We start from the raw sequence: 16,913 nt of genomic DNA, 5'->3' as shown, positions 1-16,913 counted from the left end.
CCTCGCTGCTGAGGAGGCACAGCTGCAAAACAAGAAAGGGAATAAAGTTTTGGATAGAGAGGTTAATCCTAAAGTCAGCAGAGAGACTCAGTTTCATAAAGGGGTCTCTGCCAATGCCCTGGTCAATCCCCTTCCCCGCCAGAGATCCTTGCCATCTTGGAGATCTGCACTGTGCTGTGGAGAGAATGCGGCATTGCCTCTTCAAAGCTGGCTTATGATGTGCTCCCTCCTGAGTCTTCCTAGTTCAGCTCCTCAGTTCTCTTAGGTCCCAGAGATGGGGCAGTAGCTGTTATCACCAGACCTGGCCATCAAGGCATGCTAATTTCCAGCACCAAGATTAAAGGCCTGGGACCTAGCCTGGATGCAGTCTCTTGCCAGCTGCATGACTGGACAACTGACTTAACTTCTCAGAAACTTGGCTTTTTCCTCTGTAAAATGCAGATAATACCCATCCCATCTGACTTTGATTAAATGAGACACTGTGTGTGGGAAACCCATATTATAGTGCTTGGCAGTAAGTAGTATGGACTCAACAAATGATCATTGATTTAATTACTAATATGCTAATAGATGGTATGGAAAATTCTGCTTTCCCCCATAGTTTTTGTCACATCATGTTATAGTTTTTTTTTTTATAAGATGTCTCCAGAAACCTTTGGTAGAACAAATTACCCATCTCTATCCCTCAAAAAACCAGAAAGGGATTTTTTTTTTTAATTGTAGTAAAATACATAACATAAAATTAACTTTTTAACCACTTTCAAGTGTACAATTCAGTGACATTTAGTACATTCACAATGCTGTACAACCATCACCATTATCTAGTTCCAGAACATTTTAATCACCATTAAAGGAAACCCCATAGCTAGACTCCATTCCTTAAATCCCCCAGCCCCTGGCAACCACTAATTGGCCTTCTGTCTCTATGGATTTGCCCACTCTGGATATTTCATATAAATAGAAACATCCACTATGTGTTTTTTTTGTGTCTGGCTTCTTTCATTTAGCATAATGTTTTCAAGGTTCATTTCTGTTATAGCATGTATAACAGAGGTGAATAATAATCCACTGTGTGAATATGCTGTTTTAGTCTGTTTGGGCCGCTGTAACAAAATATCACAGTCTGGGTGGCTTATAAGCAACAGAAATTTATTCCTCACAGTTCTGGAGGCTAGAAGTCCAAGATGAGTATGCCAGCATGGTCAGAGGGCCCTCTTCGGGTGGCAGGCTTATCACAGTACCCTCCCATGGTGGGAGGGGCCAGGAAGCTCTGGGGTCTCTTTCATAAGGGCAGTAATGCCATTCATGAGGGCTCTGCCCTCAGGACCTAACACCTCCCAAAGGCCCCACCTCCTAATACTATCTCATTGGGCATTAGGATTTCAACATATGAATTTGGGTGGAGGTGGCGGTTAGGGGGGAGGTGTAAACATCCAGACCATAGCATATACCATATGTAGTTTATCCATGCATCAGTTGATGGACATTTGGGTTGTTTCTGCCTTTGACTCTTGTGAATAAACAGCATAGCGGTGAACATTCTTGTACAAGTTTTTGTTAGAATACTTGTTTTCAGTTCTTTCGGGTATATACCTAGGAGTGGAGTTGCTGAATCATATGATAATTCTATGTTTAACTTTTTAAAAACTGCCAAACTGTTTTCAACTACGGCTACACCATTTTGCATTCCTAGCAGCGATGCCTAAAGGTTGCAGTTTCTTCCAACACTTGTTATCTTTCAGTTTTTTGATTGTATCTATCAGGGTTGGTATGAAGTGGTATCTCGTGGTTTGGGATGGTTTTTATAGTACAGATTTTTGTATGTGTCTGGACTCAAATTTTCTTACGTTCTTAAGCCTATTATTATATTGCAAAGTTACACGAAAAACCGCCTATACGTAATTTCCCATAAGAGATAGGTATAATGCGTCTTTTCCTTCACAGCCCCTGATGTGAGTGACCATCGTGGCTCTGTAATCTGTAGTGTAGATAAACCACTTGTGGGATCAGTGCTAATTATAGATGATATCTGATGCCTTGTACCTTCTCTCTAATTCTTTTCTTTTTGTTTTAGGGATTTCCTCTGGGTCATCCAAAATGCTTTTAAAACATATTGGATAAAAGCTGAGCCACCTGCTTGTGTCTGACTTCCATACTCTCTGCTCCACTGTCTTCTATGGCATTTTGACTACATCAAGGCCAAGGACCTGCTGTTCATTATGAGTGATGAGAAGAGCCTTGGGGTGTCCCCCAAATTGGTCTCACCTTCAAGGAGCACAAGTAGTTGCTCTTCCAAGCAGGGAAGTCGACAGGTAAAGTTTAATGCAAATTTTAAGATGCAAATTTAAATCAAGAAGTTTGCACATTAAAATCTGTACATTGACTTGGGAACTCCTGCTTCTCAGTTTAAGAGCATTTGCTTTTAGTCATATCTTAATTATCTAAGAAGAGTAAATTTTAGATAATTTTAATAATGCAGCTCGAGACCCTACTGGATGGGAAGAAATGTATTTGTCTCTTTGGATTATTTTACTCAATCGTTGCAACTGTCCTCCAACACAGATATTGATATTCCTGTTTTCTCCGTGAGGAAGCTGAGTCAGACCAACTGAGTTATCTGCCCAAGGACACATAGCTAGTCTATTAAGTGGCAGAGACAAGAAACCAAAGCTCATTCTGTTTGACTCCAGAGCCCACACTTTCCTTTATACCCTACTAACCCAAACAAAAAAGCTACCAATCACTTTTCCAGTAATTATAATATCCTCCCACCCTCTTCTTCCTTCACTTTACCAAACCTTTTATGACAGCTTCCAACCACAGAATGCCCCGTTATAACTTTGGGTCTCACCTGCTTTACTTCCCTAACGGGCAAGGGAAGCAAGTCAACAGAGAAGTGGTCAAAAGGAATTAAGTAGGAAGAAGAAAGAAGTGAAACAAAGGACTGAATAGTTAACTCCTAAATAACTATCAGCTAATTATATGTTGCTCCTTGATTTCCTTTCTAAAAAATCTCCGTTAGCAGAATTTGCTGGGTTTAGATCCATGGCAGTAAATGCACATTAATTATTATAATTCTTTCACCTTCAGTTAAGTCAAAAGAGAGTGGGCTGCCCAAAAGCTGTGGGTTTACAACCGAAGTGGTCTTGGAGCCTTTTCAGTGTCAGCTGGCTGTGTTGGCATTGCCTTTCGTCCATGGGACGCACTGGCCTAAGTTGGCTCTGAGTCCTTGGTTCCAGATTGGAAGCAACAGTCAAGCAGCCTCCCACCTCAGGCACGTCCACACATTTATGACGCATCACCACGGGTCTTTCCCTTCCAACATTGCCTGGGACAGGGAGCTTGCCACCTCTCAATACTGCTTCGTGGCATTAGAATCTATAATTCTAGACAAATTAGATCTTGCCATAGGGGCGTTTGGGGAGCTCTCCAAGATCTCCCCTGAGGGGTTAGGAAGAGTAATTTTTTCATCACTGTTATCACTTCCTCCTGGGATTAAAAAAAAATGACTAAGGTTACTCCTTGGCTAACGTATCATGGCTCCGTGGGAGTTCTAGTTTCATGAGGGTAGCTAATCTCACCCACTTTGTCAGCTTTCCACGGGAGTGTTTCTCTCCCTAAGCCAAATATCTGGTTGGGATTAGAGCCGAGTATGTGATCTTCCCCCAGCCCTTTGCATTTAGTAGCATCTATTGCCATGTCCTCCTTGGATAAAGGGAGAACACGTGATTCATTCAAACAGCCAGTGCTTATAACACCATAGCAACTGGAGCAGTGCAATGAATGAAATTCTAGGACTGAATACCATAGAAACTTTTTTTTGATGAGTTATTTGAAATTGATTGATTTGGTTTTCACAGAGCTTTTATTTTTGAGGTTACATCATAAAGAGTAAGAGGAATATGCTTGAGGCCTCACTTTTTTCTGACTTAGAACGGGTTGGTCATTCAGCCATTCATTCGTCAATTGGTCATCTTTTATATTTAGGATCTCTCACTTTAATTTGCATGTAATGTTGCTTTATACACATAAACACTTATTTTCCCTCTGTGCCAGAGAAGATGGAGAATTTAATAAGTTCATTCCCGCTTTAGCCTGAGTCTAGTTATAAGGCCAAGTTTAATTTTCAGGAACCATTTTCTTATTCAATCCACTTTCCCATCCTTCTATCAAAGAAAGGTGTTCGGTCGCAGGACTGGCTCAGCTTTTCCCTCTCTGTTGTCCACCTTGTCAGTCCATGTCCATCCCACATCACACACTGTCCCAAGACTGTCTTTTAGTTTCTGAAGGTGCCACAGAGGTACAGGGACCTTGAAGTTCTTACTTCATGGCTCTTAGGGAACACAGCCATATCCAGGGGTCTCTTGGGTGCTAAATGTAGCGACCATGCTGTGTTTCCAGTCACTTTGCTGGAAAGTACAAGTTCACCATTTAAAACTTCAAGATTTATATAATTTATTTAATTTGAGGAATGTTCACATATAACCAATGAAGATAATCTGTGCAAAAACCTACTTGTTTTTAAAGCTCCAGATTAAAGTCATTTTTAGGTTGTTCTGTTCATTCCGTCTGGAGGAGATAACTCTGATGTTAAGTTTATTGGCCATCTTCCTTAATGCTAGTTTTTCTCACATACTTTGGAATTATAGTTTAGGGCGCCATCTTGAGCTTGCTTTCCCTGTGTCCTTTCTCTGCACTCACCTGTGATTTTCTATTACCTACTTCCTACCTCTGATGACCCCAGCCCAGAGCCAAGTCTGATATTTGCAGCTGGCGCCTCTGTTCCACATCAACCAGGAGTATATAAGAGCCACCACCAGGCCAGCGTGCAGCATGGCCAGGTCCTGGTTGTGAGACTGTCTGCGTCCTACCATCTCTCTGGATAGGCAGATTTTTAAAGCCTCCTTTCATCATGGTGTGGGGCTTCCCCCTCCACATTCTCTGATTTCCAACAATAAGCTAGCTCAGGTCCCAGCCTTTTCCTGGGGATATTTGTAGCTTCATTAGCCCACTGAAGTAGGACCCCTGGACGCCTCTGTCTGCAGTATCCTTTGCATTTCTGTTTTGTGTCTTATTCATGAGATATTGAATCTTGTTTTGTTTTTTTTTTCCAAATCACACAGACATATCAAAAAAAAACCCTACATGTTTATATTTTTTTATATTTTTTCTGTTTGGAGCTCGTGAGGTGACAGGGAAGGGGCACTAAATGCATAAACTTGCAGTACAACCTTGGCTGAAAGACTTGGTCTTCTGGAGTCATTTTCGTTTAAATTCTCATCCACCATTGCCAAGTGACATTGGTTCTCTGTACTGTAGCCACACTGGCTTTCTTTCAGTTCCTCCCACTGAATTTGCCCTTGTCCTTGTTTCTTGAACTGAACTTGAACTTGTTTTTCCTATCCCAGAGCCTCCTCACGTAAATCTCAAGAAGCCCTCATTTATGTGTGGATACTCCCCTTTCCAAATATCTGTGTTAGAAGAGCTTGCTTCCTTAATGGACAAAATGATGAGACCTGGGTGTTAAGTGTGATCTGTGTTCTTCATTTCTACAAATTGAACCTAAGACAAAGTTTACAACTTACAGCCTTGAAAACCCAAGGAGAAGGGTGCTGTCATCTTTTAACTTAAATACTAGGGCTTTTGAAATTTTAAATATAATATGCCTCATTTTGTCAATGTGGAAACAGCCTTTAAATATAATTTTTATCAAGATAATTTTAGGAGGAAGGTATGCCTAGTGATTAGAACTTGAACTCTCCGACCTTGGTTCCACTCAATAATTAGTTCTGTAACCTTAAACTCTCTAAGCCTCAGTTTTCTCATCAATAAAATTGGAATAATAATAGTTCTTTTCTCATACGATTATTGTGAGGATTAGAACTAAAGCATTTAATGTAGGGTCAGACTCATAGTAGGTGCTGAGTTAATATTAACGTTTATTTTTATTATTATAGTTAACATTAATTTGAATTTCATTCCTATATGTGGAAAACCTAAATTTTCATAGTGAGTAGTTCTACTTTTTGCCCCCAGAAACTTTTGCAGGCATCATACGTGTACCTACCCATACCTCGTTAGTGTTGTACAGAGGTCCACAAAACTATACAATGTATATATGAATGTATACTTTAAAATAAAATGTATCTTACTTTATACATATTAACAAAGTACTTTTAGGGAAGAATGTAACAGAATGTTTAATATATGAGCTACATTTGATATCTTGAACATACAACATAACCTGTACCTAAAGCAAGTGGAAAAAGTGTTAAATTCGTTTATTTATTTGTTTGTTTGTTTATTTGGTTGTGTGAGATCTTAGTTGCGGCTTGCCTCTCCTTAGTTGTGGCACGTGGGCTCCTTAGTTGTGGCTCACTAGCTCCTTAGTTGCGGCACGTGGGCTCCTTAGTTGTGACATACAAACTCTTAGTTGCAGAATGCATGTGGGATCTAGTTCCCTGACCAGGGATTGAACCCGGACCCCCTGCATTGGGGGCGCGGAGTCTTATCCACTGCACCACCAGGGAAGTCCCAGGCGTTAAATTCTTATCCCATTCTGTTCTGCTGGGTTTTGTCCTTGCATGAGTGTCCTTGTATGTCCTTTCCCCATGCATTCACCTATCTATTGGTAGTAGCTGCTTAGAGCATTGTGTTGAGAAGGATTCTGCAGTTGAGTCTGGGTTCAGTGGGAAAGAGTGCCATGTTTTCAGTAATGGCTCATGGGCATACACAGGGTGAGTGGCAGCATGGGTGCCACATTTGTCACCCCTTAGTGGTATTAGAGGGCTGAAATCAAGAGAAAGCTGCTACAGTCTTTATATTCTGCTGTTGGAGGAGCTTCTGGCAAGTGAAGTTCACCTCAGTTCTCCATCTTCTGCTTCCTTTGCAGGGATGTCGTGAGAGAAAATTTAGTATTTTCACTGGCTAAAAGCCATTGAAGCTCATTGGAGAAAGGTCCTCTGTAAATTTAAGAAACAATTACTGATGAGCTCCCTTTACTTTGGTGAATTCTGGAGCCAGAAGTGAGATGTCCTTGTTTCAAGAACTCTGATTCTCTGCACAAGAAGTAGATCTCTTTGAAATAGACCATCCTTTAGATATAGCACCTTTACTGGATAGGAATCTATTCTCCTTGCAGGAAATCTCCAACTAAAGGAACCCAGCTTACACAGAGAATAGGTTGTTGGTCCCTTCTGACTGTCTTCGTCACACCCCATCCCTTGTAGTGTTCTAAGTCAGTCTTTGCTTCACTGTTCTTCCCCACCCCAGGCTTTGGCTCAGCTATCCCCTTTAGCTAGATTAAATCATATGAAACTGTTCTGCCCTTTTGAATTTTGCGATTTTCTTGAAAAGAATCTTCATTTATTGCTTTAGCCCTTTAAAAATAATTTTTATAAAAAATAATATATGCTCTCTGTAGATCATTTCCAATATATATGCAGTCTATGTGAATTGCAATAGTTTAGTTTTAAGTGGCTGCTTGATAGGTCAAATAAAGTGAAGTTGAGAATGACCGTTGGTTGTGGAGGTCATTGGTGACATTGCCGAGTGGTTTCCTTGAAGTGGTGGGCATGAAAGTCTGGTTTTAAGTCCGTTCATGAGAAAATAGGAACAGAGGAAGAGGGTACCCCAGTTCTGCCAGGCACCAGACAGGAGTTGAGAGAGGCCTTCACAAAAGTTCTGTTTGGGAACCTTCAGTTTGGCTAATGCCATGCCTAACACAGCCTTGTTCTCTCCTCTCTTTTGATTAATTCATTGGTTTGAAAGAGTGTGTGGTTCTTTGAGTCCTGGGTCCTATTTACGCATCTTTTGAGCTCTCACGGCACTGGCACGGGGCTTTGCACATGGCAGATGCAAATTACCGGGCTGAATTTACTGCACACCAGCAGCAAATATCCCTCTATCGAGGGCAGGTTGGAATGCATGGGCAGGTACATGTGGGGAACGGGAGCAAAAAGCCACAAATTCCCCAGCTCCCTCACTCTGGTGACAGACATATGAGGATTTCAAAAAATGAACAAAGGCCTCTCCATTGAGTTTTTCCTGGCAAATGATGAAATCCCTAAATACTTTCTAAACCTGGGGTCTCCAGACAAACTGCTCTGTTGGAAAGTATGGAACAGAAGTAAAGACTGTCTTTGTTTTAACTGACCTGTATTCACACTGGCTCTGCTTTTTGCTAGCTGGATGACCTTGCCATGTTACAGAAAACCTCTGAGTCTTGGTTCTTCAGCTGTGAAATGTAGATAATTTTGCTTCCTTTTGAAAACTAAATGAAATAATAAATACAGAGTACCTAAGCTGCACATGGTAGACATTTGATAAGTGTGGATTAAATGAATGAATGAATAAGCATGTGGTTGCTAGGTAGAAAGCTAGCCTTGTGCAATTCACAAAGCTCTATACATATATTAAGTAGGTTAAGGGATGTCTAAGTGGGAGAGAGAATTGCTATTTCAAAACCTGTAAAATATGAGTAATTTCCTCTTGTCTTTTTCCCACTGCCCCTTACATTTCCTTCCTAGAACTTTCAAAGTAACACATTTCAGAAGCCAGATTGTGCTAGAGATGAATGAATAGGTTTTGTCTTTTTTGAAAGAGTTCTGTATGCCCTAATTTTTATTTCTTCAACCAGTATCCACTGAGAACCTCTTACTAAGAGACCATGAGCAGGGGGATGTGAAGCTACTAAGGATAGGACAGCTGAACACATCACTAAAAATAAGAAATCAACTCTGATTGGGAAGACTGTGGGTTGTAAAGAGAGCATGGCTTCCGTTTTTTTTTTAATTTGCTGTGTAAGTCAGAAATCTGGAACTGAATCCTTCCAAAATAATTAACAAGTGCTTCTCTCATTATTGCAGGGGATTTGAAATGGAGAGATCTATTGCTATGTAAGTCTCCATACAATTATGCAATTTATTCTTGTCACCCTCTTGTCCCTGGGGCCATCAGAGGTGGCCTTTGAGCTCTCCCAGGGTCACCTGATGAGAATTTATTTATGCAGGCTCTTAGATTATGCTGTACTCCAGGGAGCCCAGGGTGGCTGGGCTTGCTGCCAGAACCCGTAAGACACAGGAGTTGAATGGGAGAGAATTTGCCAAGAAGAGTGAATTAAAGCTATAATGTTCAGGTGTTTATAATTTCAGCTCTCTGGGTATTGAAAATATGTAGTTCCATTTATTTCTTTTAATTCATTGTGTCTTTAGACACTGAGATTTACCAGCTGCCTTTTGTAAGTATGGGCTGAATAAACACCACAAGAAAGACCCGTCATGGAAGAGTGGCTTGGGAATGGCATGACTGTGTCACATTGCTCTATGATGGTCACAGGAAATAAAAGGCAACGAGCATGAAGTTGCTTGAGAGCCAGATAGCCTGAGTTTAAATGTTGGGCTGTTTATAAGCTGTTTGACCTTGGGCAAGGTCCTTAATCCCCCTGTACCTTGTGTCACATAAGGTTGTGACAGTTGCTTCAGTTAGAAGAGAGCCAGCACGTAGTGTTATGTAAGTGTTTGGCACATAAACCATTCACCTTCCAGAAGCAGGAGTCCCAGGAGCCCTCAAGCAGTACCACATGGTGACTGCTTCCCTGTTTCATCCTTTCAGCTGCGAGGCTGGTGGCACTACGCAGAGGCAGATGGCTTGGCTTCTGTCTAGGCTGCTCTGAAAAGAGTCAGCAAGGGACTCTAGAAGTTAGCAAGCATCTGATAGCACCTTTACAGCTCATGAGATCCTTTCCTACTCTCCTTTGGAGTCTCAAAACAATCCAGCGAGGTCTGTATTTTTTCTACACTTTAGAAAGAAAACAAGGCCCAATTAACTGCCGGTTTAGAGTCACACAGCTAAGAAGTGGTAGAGGGTCAGGCAGCCATCTATTTGAAGAACACTAGGTTTCTTTAGATGCTAGAAAGCTTCTTTAGAAGTTAATTCAAGTTCCATGTGCCCTATGTACAAATGATTGTTGTTTAAACAAACCTCCAGAAGCCAACACTCTGTGAATGCAGGGGCAAGAGTAACACAGATGAGGGAAGCAGCCATAATGATCCCCCAGGTCTGTTTGTCCAGAGCTGTTATTTTTCTGGTGGCTCCAACAGAGAAAAATAATTAACTATATAGTTCCATCTTAGTTTTTCAGATCCCCCCCTTTCTGAGCCTTTTACTTCTCCTTACTGCCTACCTTTTGGTCACACCTATGGTTGTGACATTATGCACTGAAAGTAGGAAGGGCAAAGACCCAACACTCAATTCTCAATATATTTCTACTCTGAGTAAGTCTTGTAAAGAAAAAAACAAACATTTGATACAGGAAGAAATGAAAACTTCAGCTAAAATGATGTATTTGAATTGTCAGGGTTTCCTTGTCACTTTGCATGTCTACAAATGATAAGCTGCCTTCCACACTCTGAAGAGCACAAGAAACCAAACTCTTAAAACACTTCTGGAAGTTACTGAACCATCCAAACTGTTTTGCAATTCCAGAATAACACACATAGCAAATATATTTTGGTGGGTTTTAGAAACACTAGTTTGATAGAAACTACATGGATACCTTAAGAGAATCAGTGTATTTATTCACGGTTGGCATTGGCTGTAGTGCAGGATACAGGAAGGCAGAACTGATTCAGATGCTTTTGTTGAGAGCACAGCTTACTAGCTTTGCAGCTATTAGATGTTTTTCTAGGAGCTATAGATGCAAATGTGAACCAAAGTGACTCAACAGTTCTTTCCCAGGGAGGGGAAAGTCTGAGTCTACTTCAGTGATGTGATGCTATTAAAATATTGATACTAAAGGCCGAGAAGTGACAGTGTAAGTAGGACAGAGGCAAAACAGGAGACTTCCCTGGAATAATCTGACCTCTCTCTAAGGTCCTCTACACCCTGGCCCTACCATCGAGTCCAGCTGTGTCTCCCTCTGCACCTCTACACAAGCTCCCACCACAACCAAAATCACCTCCTCTCTCTTCTCACTCCAGATGAGTCACTTTCCTGGCAATCTCTGGCCTAGTGGTCCCTCTTGCCCTGTGTAGTAGGCTGAATGGTCCCCCCACCCCCAAAGATATGTCTACATCCTAGTCCTAGGAACCTGTGAAGGTTACCTTATTTGGTAAAAGATGTAATTAATTTAAGAATCTTGAGATGAGGAGAACATCCTGGATTATCCAGGTCAGCCCCAAGTTCAGTGACCAGTGTCCTTATAAGAAACACACAGAGAGAAGACAGACATGGAGGAGAAGGTGATGTGTGTGAAGACGGAGGCAGAGATCTGGGTGATGGGAGTACAAGCCAAGGAATGCCAAGGCCACCAGAAACTGGAAGGGGCGAGGAACGCTATTGTAGACTGAATGTTTGTGTCTGTGCCCGCCCCACCCCAGTTCATATGTTGAAGCCCTGATCCCCAATATGATGACATTTAGAGGTGGGGCCTCTGGGGGGTAGTTAGGTTCAGATGAGGTCATGAGGGTGGTGCCTTCATCCTGGGATTAATGCCTTTATGAGAAGAGGACAGACAACAGAGCTTCTTGCTCTTAGGCGTGGAGGAAGAGCAGACAGCGAGAAGGCAGCTGTTTACAGGTCAGGGAGCGGGTTCTCACCAGGAACCGAATCTACCAGCACCTTTATCTTGGACTACCCTCCCAGTCTGTGGTATTTTGTTACAGCAACCCAAGTTAAGACAAACACATTCTCCCTTAGAGTCTCTGGAGGGAGCATAGGCCTGCTAACGCCTTAATTTTGGACTTCTGGCCTCCAGAACTGTTAGAGGATAAATTTCTGTTGCTTTAAGTCACTGACGTTGTGGTAATTTGTCAGGGTAGCCTCAGAAACCCTGCTTCTCACGCTGTGTCAGTTTTTCTTCATATCCCAGCTCAAGTCATTTCGCTAAGGTGGATCCAGCCCTACGTGAGATTGTGCCTACCCCGGAACAGGAGTCTGTAGCAGGTTTTTGTGCGACTCCCATTCGGCATTTACAAGTTTTCAACCGAGTGGTGTCTCTATTTTTAATGTACGTTAACTTTTTTGAAGGCCAGCATTTGGTTTCACATCTTTGCATCTCCAGTACCTACCTGGTGCTAAGCCTTAGACCTTTGAGTTAGAGACTACCCCGTTAAATAGAAGCTCAGTTATAACTAGAATATAACCTACATAACACAAAAGCCATTCCTTTTTTGATTCATGAGGCTCTCCAGGATCTTAACCTGTTGCTAGGTTCTCATGATGAGAACCAGTTATTCTTATAGAGAGGTGAAAGAAAGTCACTGATGATTTGCACGTTCATTGTGCTAAACTTCTGCCACCTTCTCCTATGATTTTTAAATCATATATGCATTAACTAGCCAGAATGTACCTCTACTTTGATTGTAAATTTCAATTAGCTCTGAAAAAATAGCTTTGAGAACACTGTGAGAGAGAGTACTGTCATCAGCTAGCACCATCCAGCAAGGGGGTGGGGTGGGTTTTCTTGAGGAGCTGTGGTTGCCCTGTGCTTGGACTACAAAAGTGTTATATCTGAATACGGAGAGTCAGTGATTCCCACCAGGGCTCAGGCGCCAAAGGGCAGAGCTCTGTGATATGCCAAAAGAGGTATGATTTTTTAAAATTTAAAGGTAGTAAAGATAAAACACTGAACAGTGCTGGAAAGTATAAAACCAAGCGGAAGTCTCCCCACCGTCGTGCCTCTGGTCTAGTCCCACTCACATAAGAGTCTGTATTAGAGATTTTCCCTGTTATCCCATGGTGTGTGTCCATGTGGTGAGTTAGCCCAGGATCTCCTACACAAGGCCGTCTGCCACTATGGAAACATGGTAATTCTTAGGAAGGGGTAGTGGAAAGGGTACTGAGTTGGGGTCAAAGGACTGGGTTCTGGTCCTCAGAAGTCCTTCACTCCTTGTTGTGGCCCTACTAAGATTGTTTCTCTTAGATTCCTCATCTCTAAGATGAAAGAGCTGGGTAACTTCCACATTCTCTCTCAAACTCTGGTGTTTAAAAGAAATATTTCATGACTCTATGGGATAAAACAAATCATTACTGTATTCCCTGGAAAAAAAACTCAGAAGAGACTCTTGAGTCCCTTGGGTGGAGAGAGCTGTCCTGTCATCATTGGCTAACACACATGCATGCTAAGTGCCAGAACGTGCTGTCAGAGACAGACTCCGCTTGGGGAGAAAGTAGTCCTGGGGAAGGGGAGTAAGTGGCCTTGGATGGACTCTAATACACTTGTAGGTCGTCTTGTCCAGAGTTGATGTTGAACAGAGAAGTTCTGTGTGTGGTCTCCAGTCCACAGATGGGGTCCACCACTCAGTAGTTTGTGATCCTGGGCAAACTACTTTGGAGCTTCATTTTCTTCGTCTGTAAAATGAGAATAATAATACCTTCATTACAGAATCATTGTGAGGCACATAGAAGTTATCCACCAAATAGTAGTTGTTACTTGTATCACTGTAATCACTACCACAATAGCAACTATAAAAACATTGCCACCACGCTGGTGGGCTGCATGGCCAGAGCAGAATGACATCTATGGGGTTGGGTGTCTCCATCTTTAACAGTAGCTACAGCTCTTAAGAGGCTCTTCTTTACAGAGCAGAGCATTACAGAGAGAAAAGTGCATAAAAGATGCAGTCCATAGTCTTGAAGGTCTTGTATACAATTGGGGGATATTTAACAAATATTAATAACCCACAGATTTATTTGAGGATCTTAAAAAGTACCAATGTAATTATACCCATAAATGCTAAGTGAGTGATAAACAGGATAGAAATCATCATTATATGTGCATTAAAGTTTTTTGTTAATACTATTTTAATTATAAATCCACCTGTGGTCAACGCAATTGGAAAGCATTTTTCTCTTATTTGGTACCCAAGATAGGAATGGCCTCAGGTGGAGTCACCGACAGACCTGATAACTCACATGCTTTTTCTCCCCCTTGTCAGTATCTACTGCTGCCAATGACTCTCCTTTTCTTATCCTCGCCTCCAGTGTTTTCTCAAGGGTTTACCCCCAAAGACCAATTGCATATTCTCTATTATCTAAGTTATTAAGTCTCCAGGGTTTTGGTCTGGGACTACCCAAGTGATTAAGACTTAAGACATTTGGGGGCCTCAGTCATCTGAGTGTTCACCTTTCCACGCCGGTGTGGGTTGGTGAACTGCGGCTGTGTGTGTGAAGGGAGAGGCAAGACAATGGCTGTTGGCAGGTCACGTGCTGCTCCCCACGGAGCTTTCAGAGTCTGAGCAGGCTCTTCACAGCTCAGTCTTCCTTTTTTTTCCTTCATCTTCTCACTTAGATCCTAAGGTCAGGGATTGAACCTGAAGTTACTAGACTGAAGTTAATACTACTCATTTTTAATTTGTTTTTTGGAAGATTTTATCAGCCAATATTTTCTTTTCTTTTATTTCATTTTATTTATTTTTATTATGGTAACACTTAACATGAGATCTACTACCTTAAAAAATTTTTAAGTGCACAATACAGTAGTATTGTTAACTGTTGGCACAATGTCGTAAGCAAATCTCTAGAACTTACCTCGCATAACTGAGACTTTATACCCAGTTAACAGACATGAGGTTATGATATAAGATTTAGAAGGGGTCTCAAGCTCATTTATCCTGACCTCCTTCCTGGTCTAGGAATCCCTCTGCAGCACCTATGCCAGCCTCTGACAGAGCTCCGCAGTGACTAGGGAACGTACTCTTTCACAGCCCTTGTCGTTTCTGTTATTTTTCATAGCACTAAGTATTATCAGACCATCATCCTTTATGCAGAGTTGGAATCCAGGGCCTTATAATTCTCACCCATTGGCCCTGGTTTTACCCTCAGAGCCTACTGAGTCAAATCCCAGTTCTTCAAGGCAGGCTGGTCTCCTCGAGTGTGGCTGCTTGTAGTGGTTCTGTGGTCCAGCAAAAGCAGCGGCCTCATCTGTGCAGGTGCAGGAGCTCAGGCCTTGCCCCAGCCCTACGAACCTGAACTCTGTGTTTTGACAAGATCTTCAGTGATTGGTACGTTACAGTTGAGAAGCACTGCGTTAGATTGCATATCCACCCCACCCCATCTCTATTCTTTTAATTTTTCTTTCTATGAGGTTTGTTGGTGTTCAAAAACTCTTAGTTGAGGAAGAAACAATTGACAAGAAGCAACAACTCCAAGTGTCAGTGATTGAAATATAAGTCCAGAATTGGTCTGACATCAGTTAAAGCTATCGTTATATTAACTGGAAATCTGTTGGCAAGCATTTCCATGTGTTCATAATACAGTCATAAAAGATGATATCGATGATCCTGAGGCTTTAGAAGATTACACATGCCTTTAAAGTCATGTTAAATTGTGTTCCACGTGATTTAATGCTGGGGATTGCCTTGTGATTTTTAAAAACCTGATAAACAGACTAAATAAATAATCAGAACAACCCACTTTCCAGTCATGGCAGACAGAGGCAACCACAAAGCTTCCTTCCACAACACTTTTCAGCTGCAGGAAGAATTTAGAGTTTTAAATCGTTTTCTATTTCTGACATCACTGCAAGGGCAGTGACTGAGAACCCAGCATTTGAAAGGTGCAGAGGAGATGTATGCTGTGGAAACAGCTGTGCTGGAGGGAAGTGCTTTCAATTTGTGCACTCAGCAATATGGAAATGAACTTTGCCAGCTCATGAGCATGAATAAATCCTTAGTTGCCTTTCCCACCACAAAGCAGCTTTCTATATTTGGCACTTTTAGATGTTCACTGAAACAGACTGAATTTAATGCCAGATGACAGTGCCAGACTGTCTTCCGTTAAACTCAAGCAAAGACCTTAAGAAGCCGCTTCCCCCTACCCTGTCATATTTCTCCCTCCACCTGATATTCATGGGGAGCTTTAAGCCTGACGCCCCCAGGGCAGATATCAGCCCAGCTGTGTTGGGCTAAGTCAGCAGGGCCTGATCTCCCCTGGGCCCAGGTCCACCTGCACTGTGTTTCTCAGGGCGCTCAGCTCAGGGTGCATGTCCTCCTCCTGGGTCACTGGTATGTGAAGCACAGTAGAAACCACTTCCTGCCACCCGGTGCCTTTAGCCAAGAGAAAGCGGCATCTCTGCTTTTTTCTGTCCTGAGTACCAGTTCACTCCAATCCAGCACATATTATTAAAGTCCCTGACCCCAAGGGCTCTGTGAGGCCCTTTTTATAGCCTCATTCGTTCAGCAAATATTTATTTAGGGCCCCTATGTCACAGGTAATGAGGTGATAAGAAATAAGCCCCAGTCTCTGTCCTCACAGTACCCACCTTCTAGCTAGGGAGACAGAGAGTGCAAGTGATGTCTGCAAGTGCTGAGGAGGGAGAGAATTTCTGCCCCGAGGAGGAGGTGGTGTGGGGCTAAGTGAGAATTCACCAGGCTGAGAAGTAGGTGGGGCAGATGTTCCAGATGTAAGACAGCGAATGAGCAAAGACTTGGCAGCATTAAAATGCACAGGCTGATTTCCCGCCCCAGTTCAGGGGAATGCAGGATGGGAGACGTGGCAGCTCTGCTCAGGATCCCAGCCTTGCTTCTCTCTGTCTATAGGGCAGGGCTTCTTGACTCCTTCACATGGCTTCGGATCTTGGACTTACCCACCACCGTCCCCCTGCCCCATGGCATTACTCTTTGTTCATCATCAGAATGTACATATTTAAATTACAGTAGAATATACAATGTGCTATAATATGTAGCAGAATGATTGAAAATATCGATTTTGTAGTCAGGTGACTTTATAGCATGGGGAAAGTTACCTATTCTCTCTTCCTTGGTTTCCACATTCCAAAAATACTGGTTTCCAGGAAGACTGAGAGGGGATGAAAGTTAAGGGAGGAATATTTTTAGGGAAGTGAAACTATTTTGTATGTTATTGAAATGGTGGATATATGACATTATGCATTTGGCAAAACTCATAGAACTGTA

The 16,913-nt window shown here is 42.2% G+C and overlaps 1 protein-coding gene across 4 annotated transcripts in view; it reads left to right on the top strand.

The window, feature by feature from the left end:
* Nucleotides 1-16,913, top strand: part of OSBPL3 (oxysterol binding protein like 3) — a 193,640-nt gene that overhangs the window by 104,102 nt on the left and 72,625 nt on the right. For all 4 annotated transcript variants that reach the window (XM_068549172.1, XM_068549170.1, XM_068549171.1 and 1 more), the window contains exon 2: nt 2,075-2,312. In XM_068549172.1, the coding sequence (XP_068405273.1) occupies nt 2,220-2,312 (93 nt within the window). In that variant the 5' untranslated portion in view covers nt 2,075-2,219. The remainder of the gene's footprint in view (nt 1-2,074; nt 2,313-16,913) is intronic.

The sequence above is a fragment of the Eschrichtius robustus genome, chromosome 8 (genome assembly GCF_028021215.1).
Source record: "Eschrichtius robustus isolate mEscRob2 chromosome 8, mEscRob2.pri, whole genome shotgun sequence".
NCBI lineage: Eukaryota > Metazoa > Chordata > Mammalia > Artiodactyla > Eschrichtiidae > Eschrichtius > Eschrichtius robustus.
The sequence above is the reverse complement of the archived record's forward strand: the minus strand, read 5'-3'. Positions and strand labels throughout refer to the sequence as shown.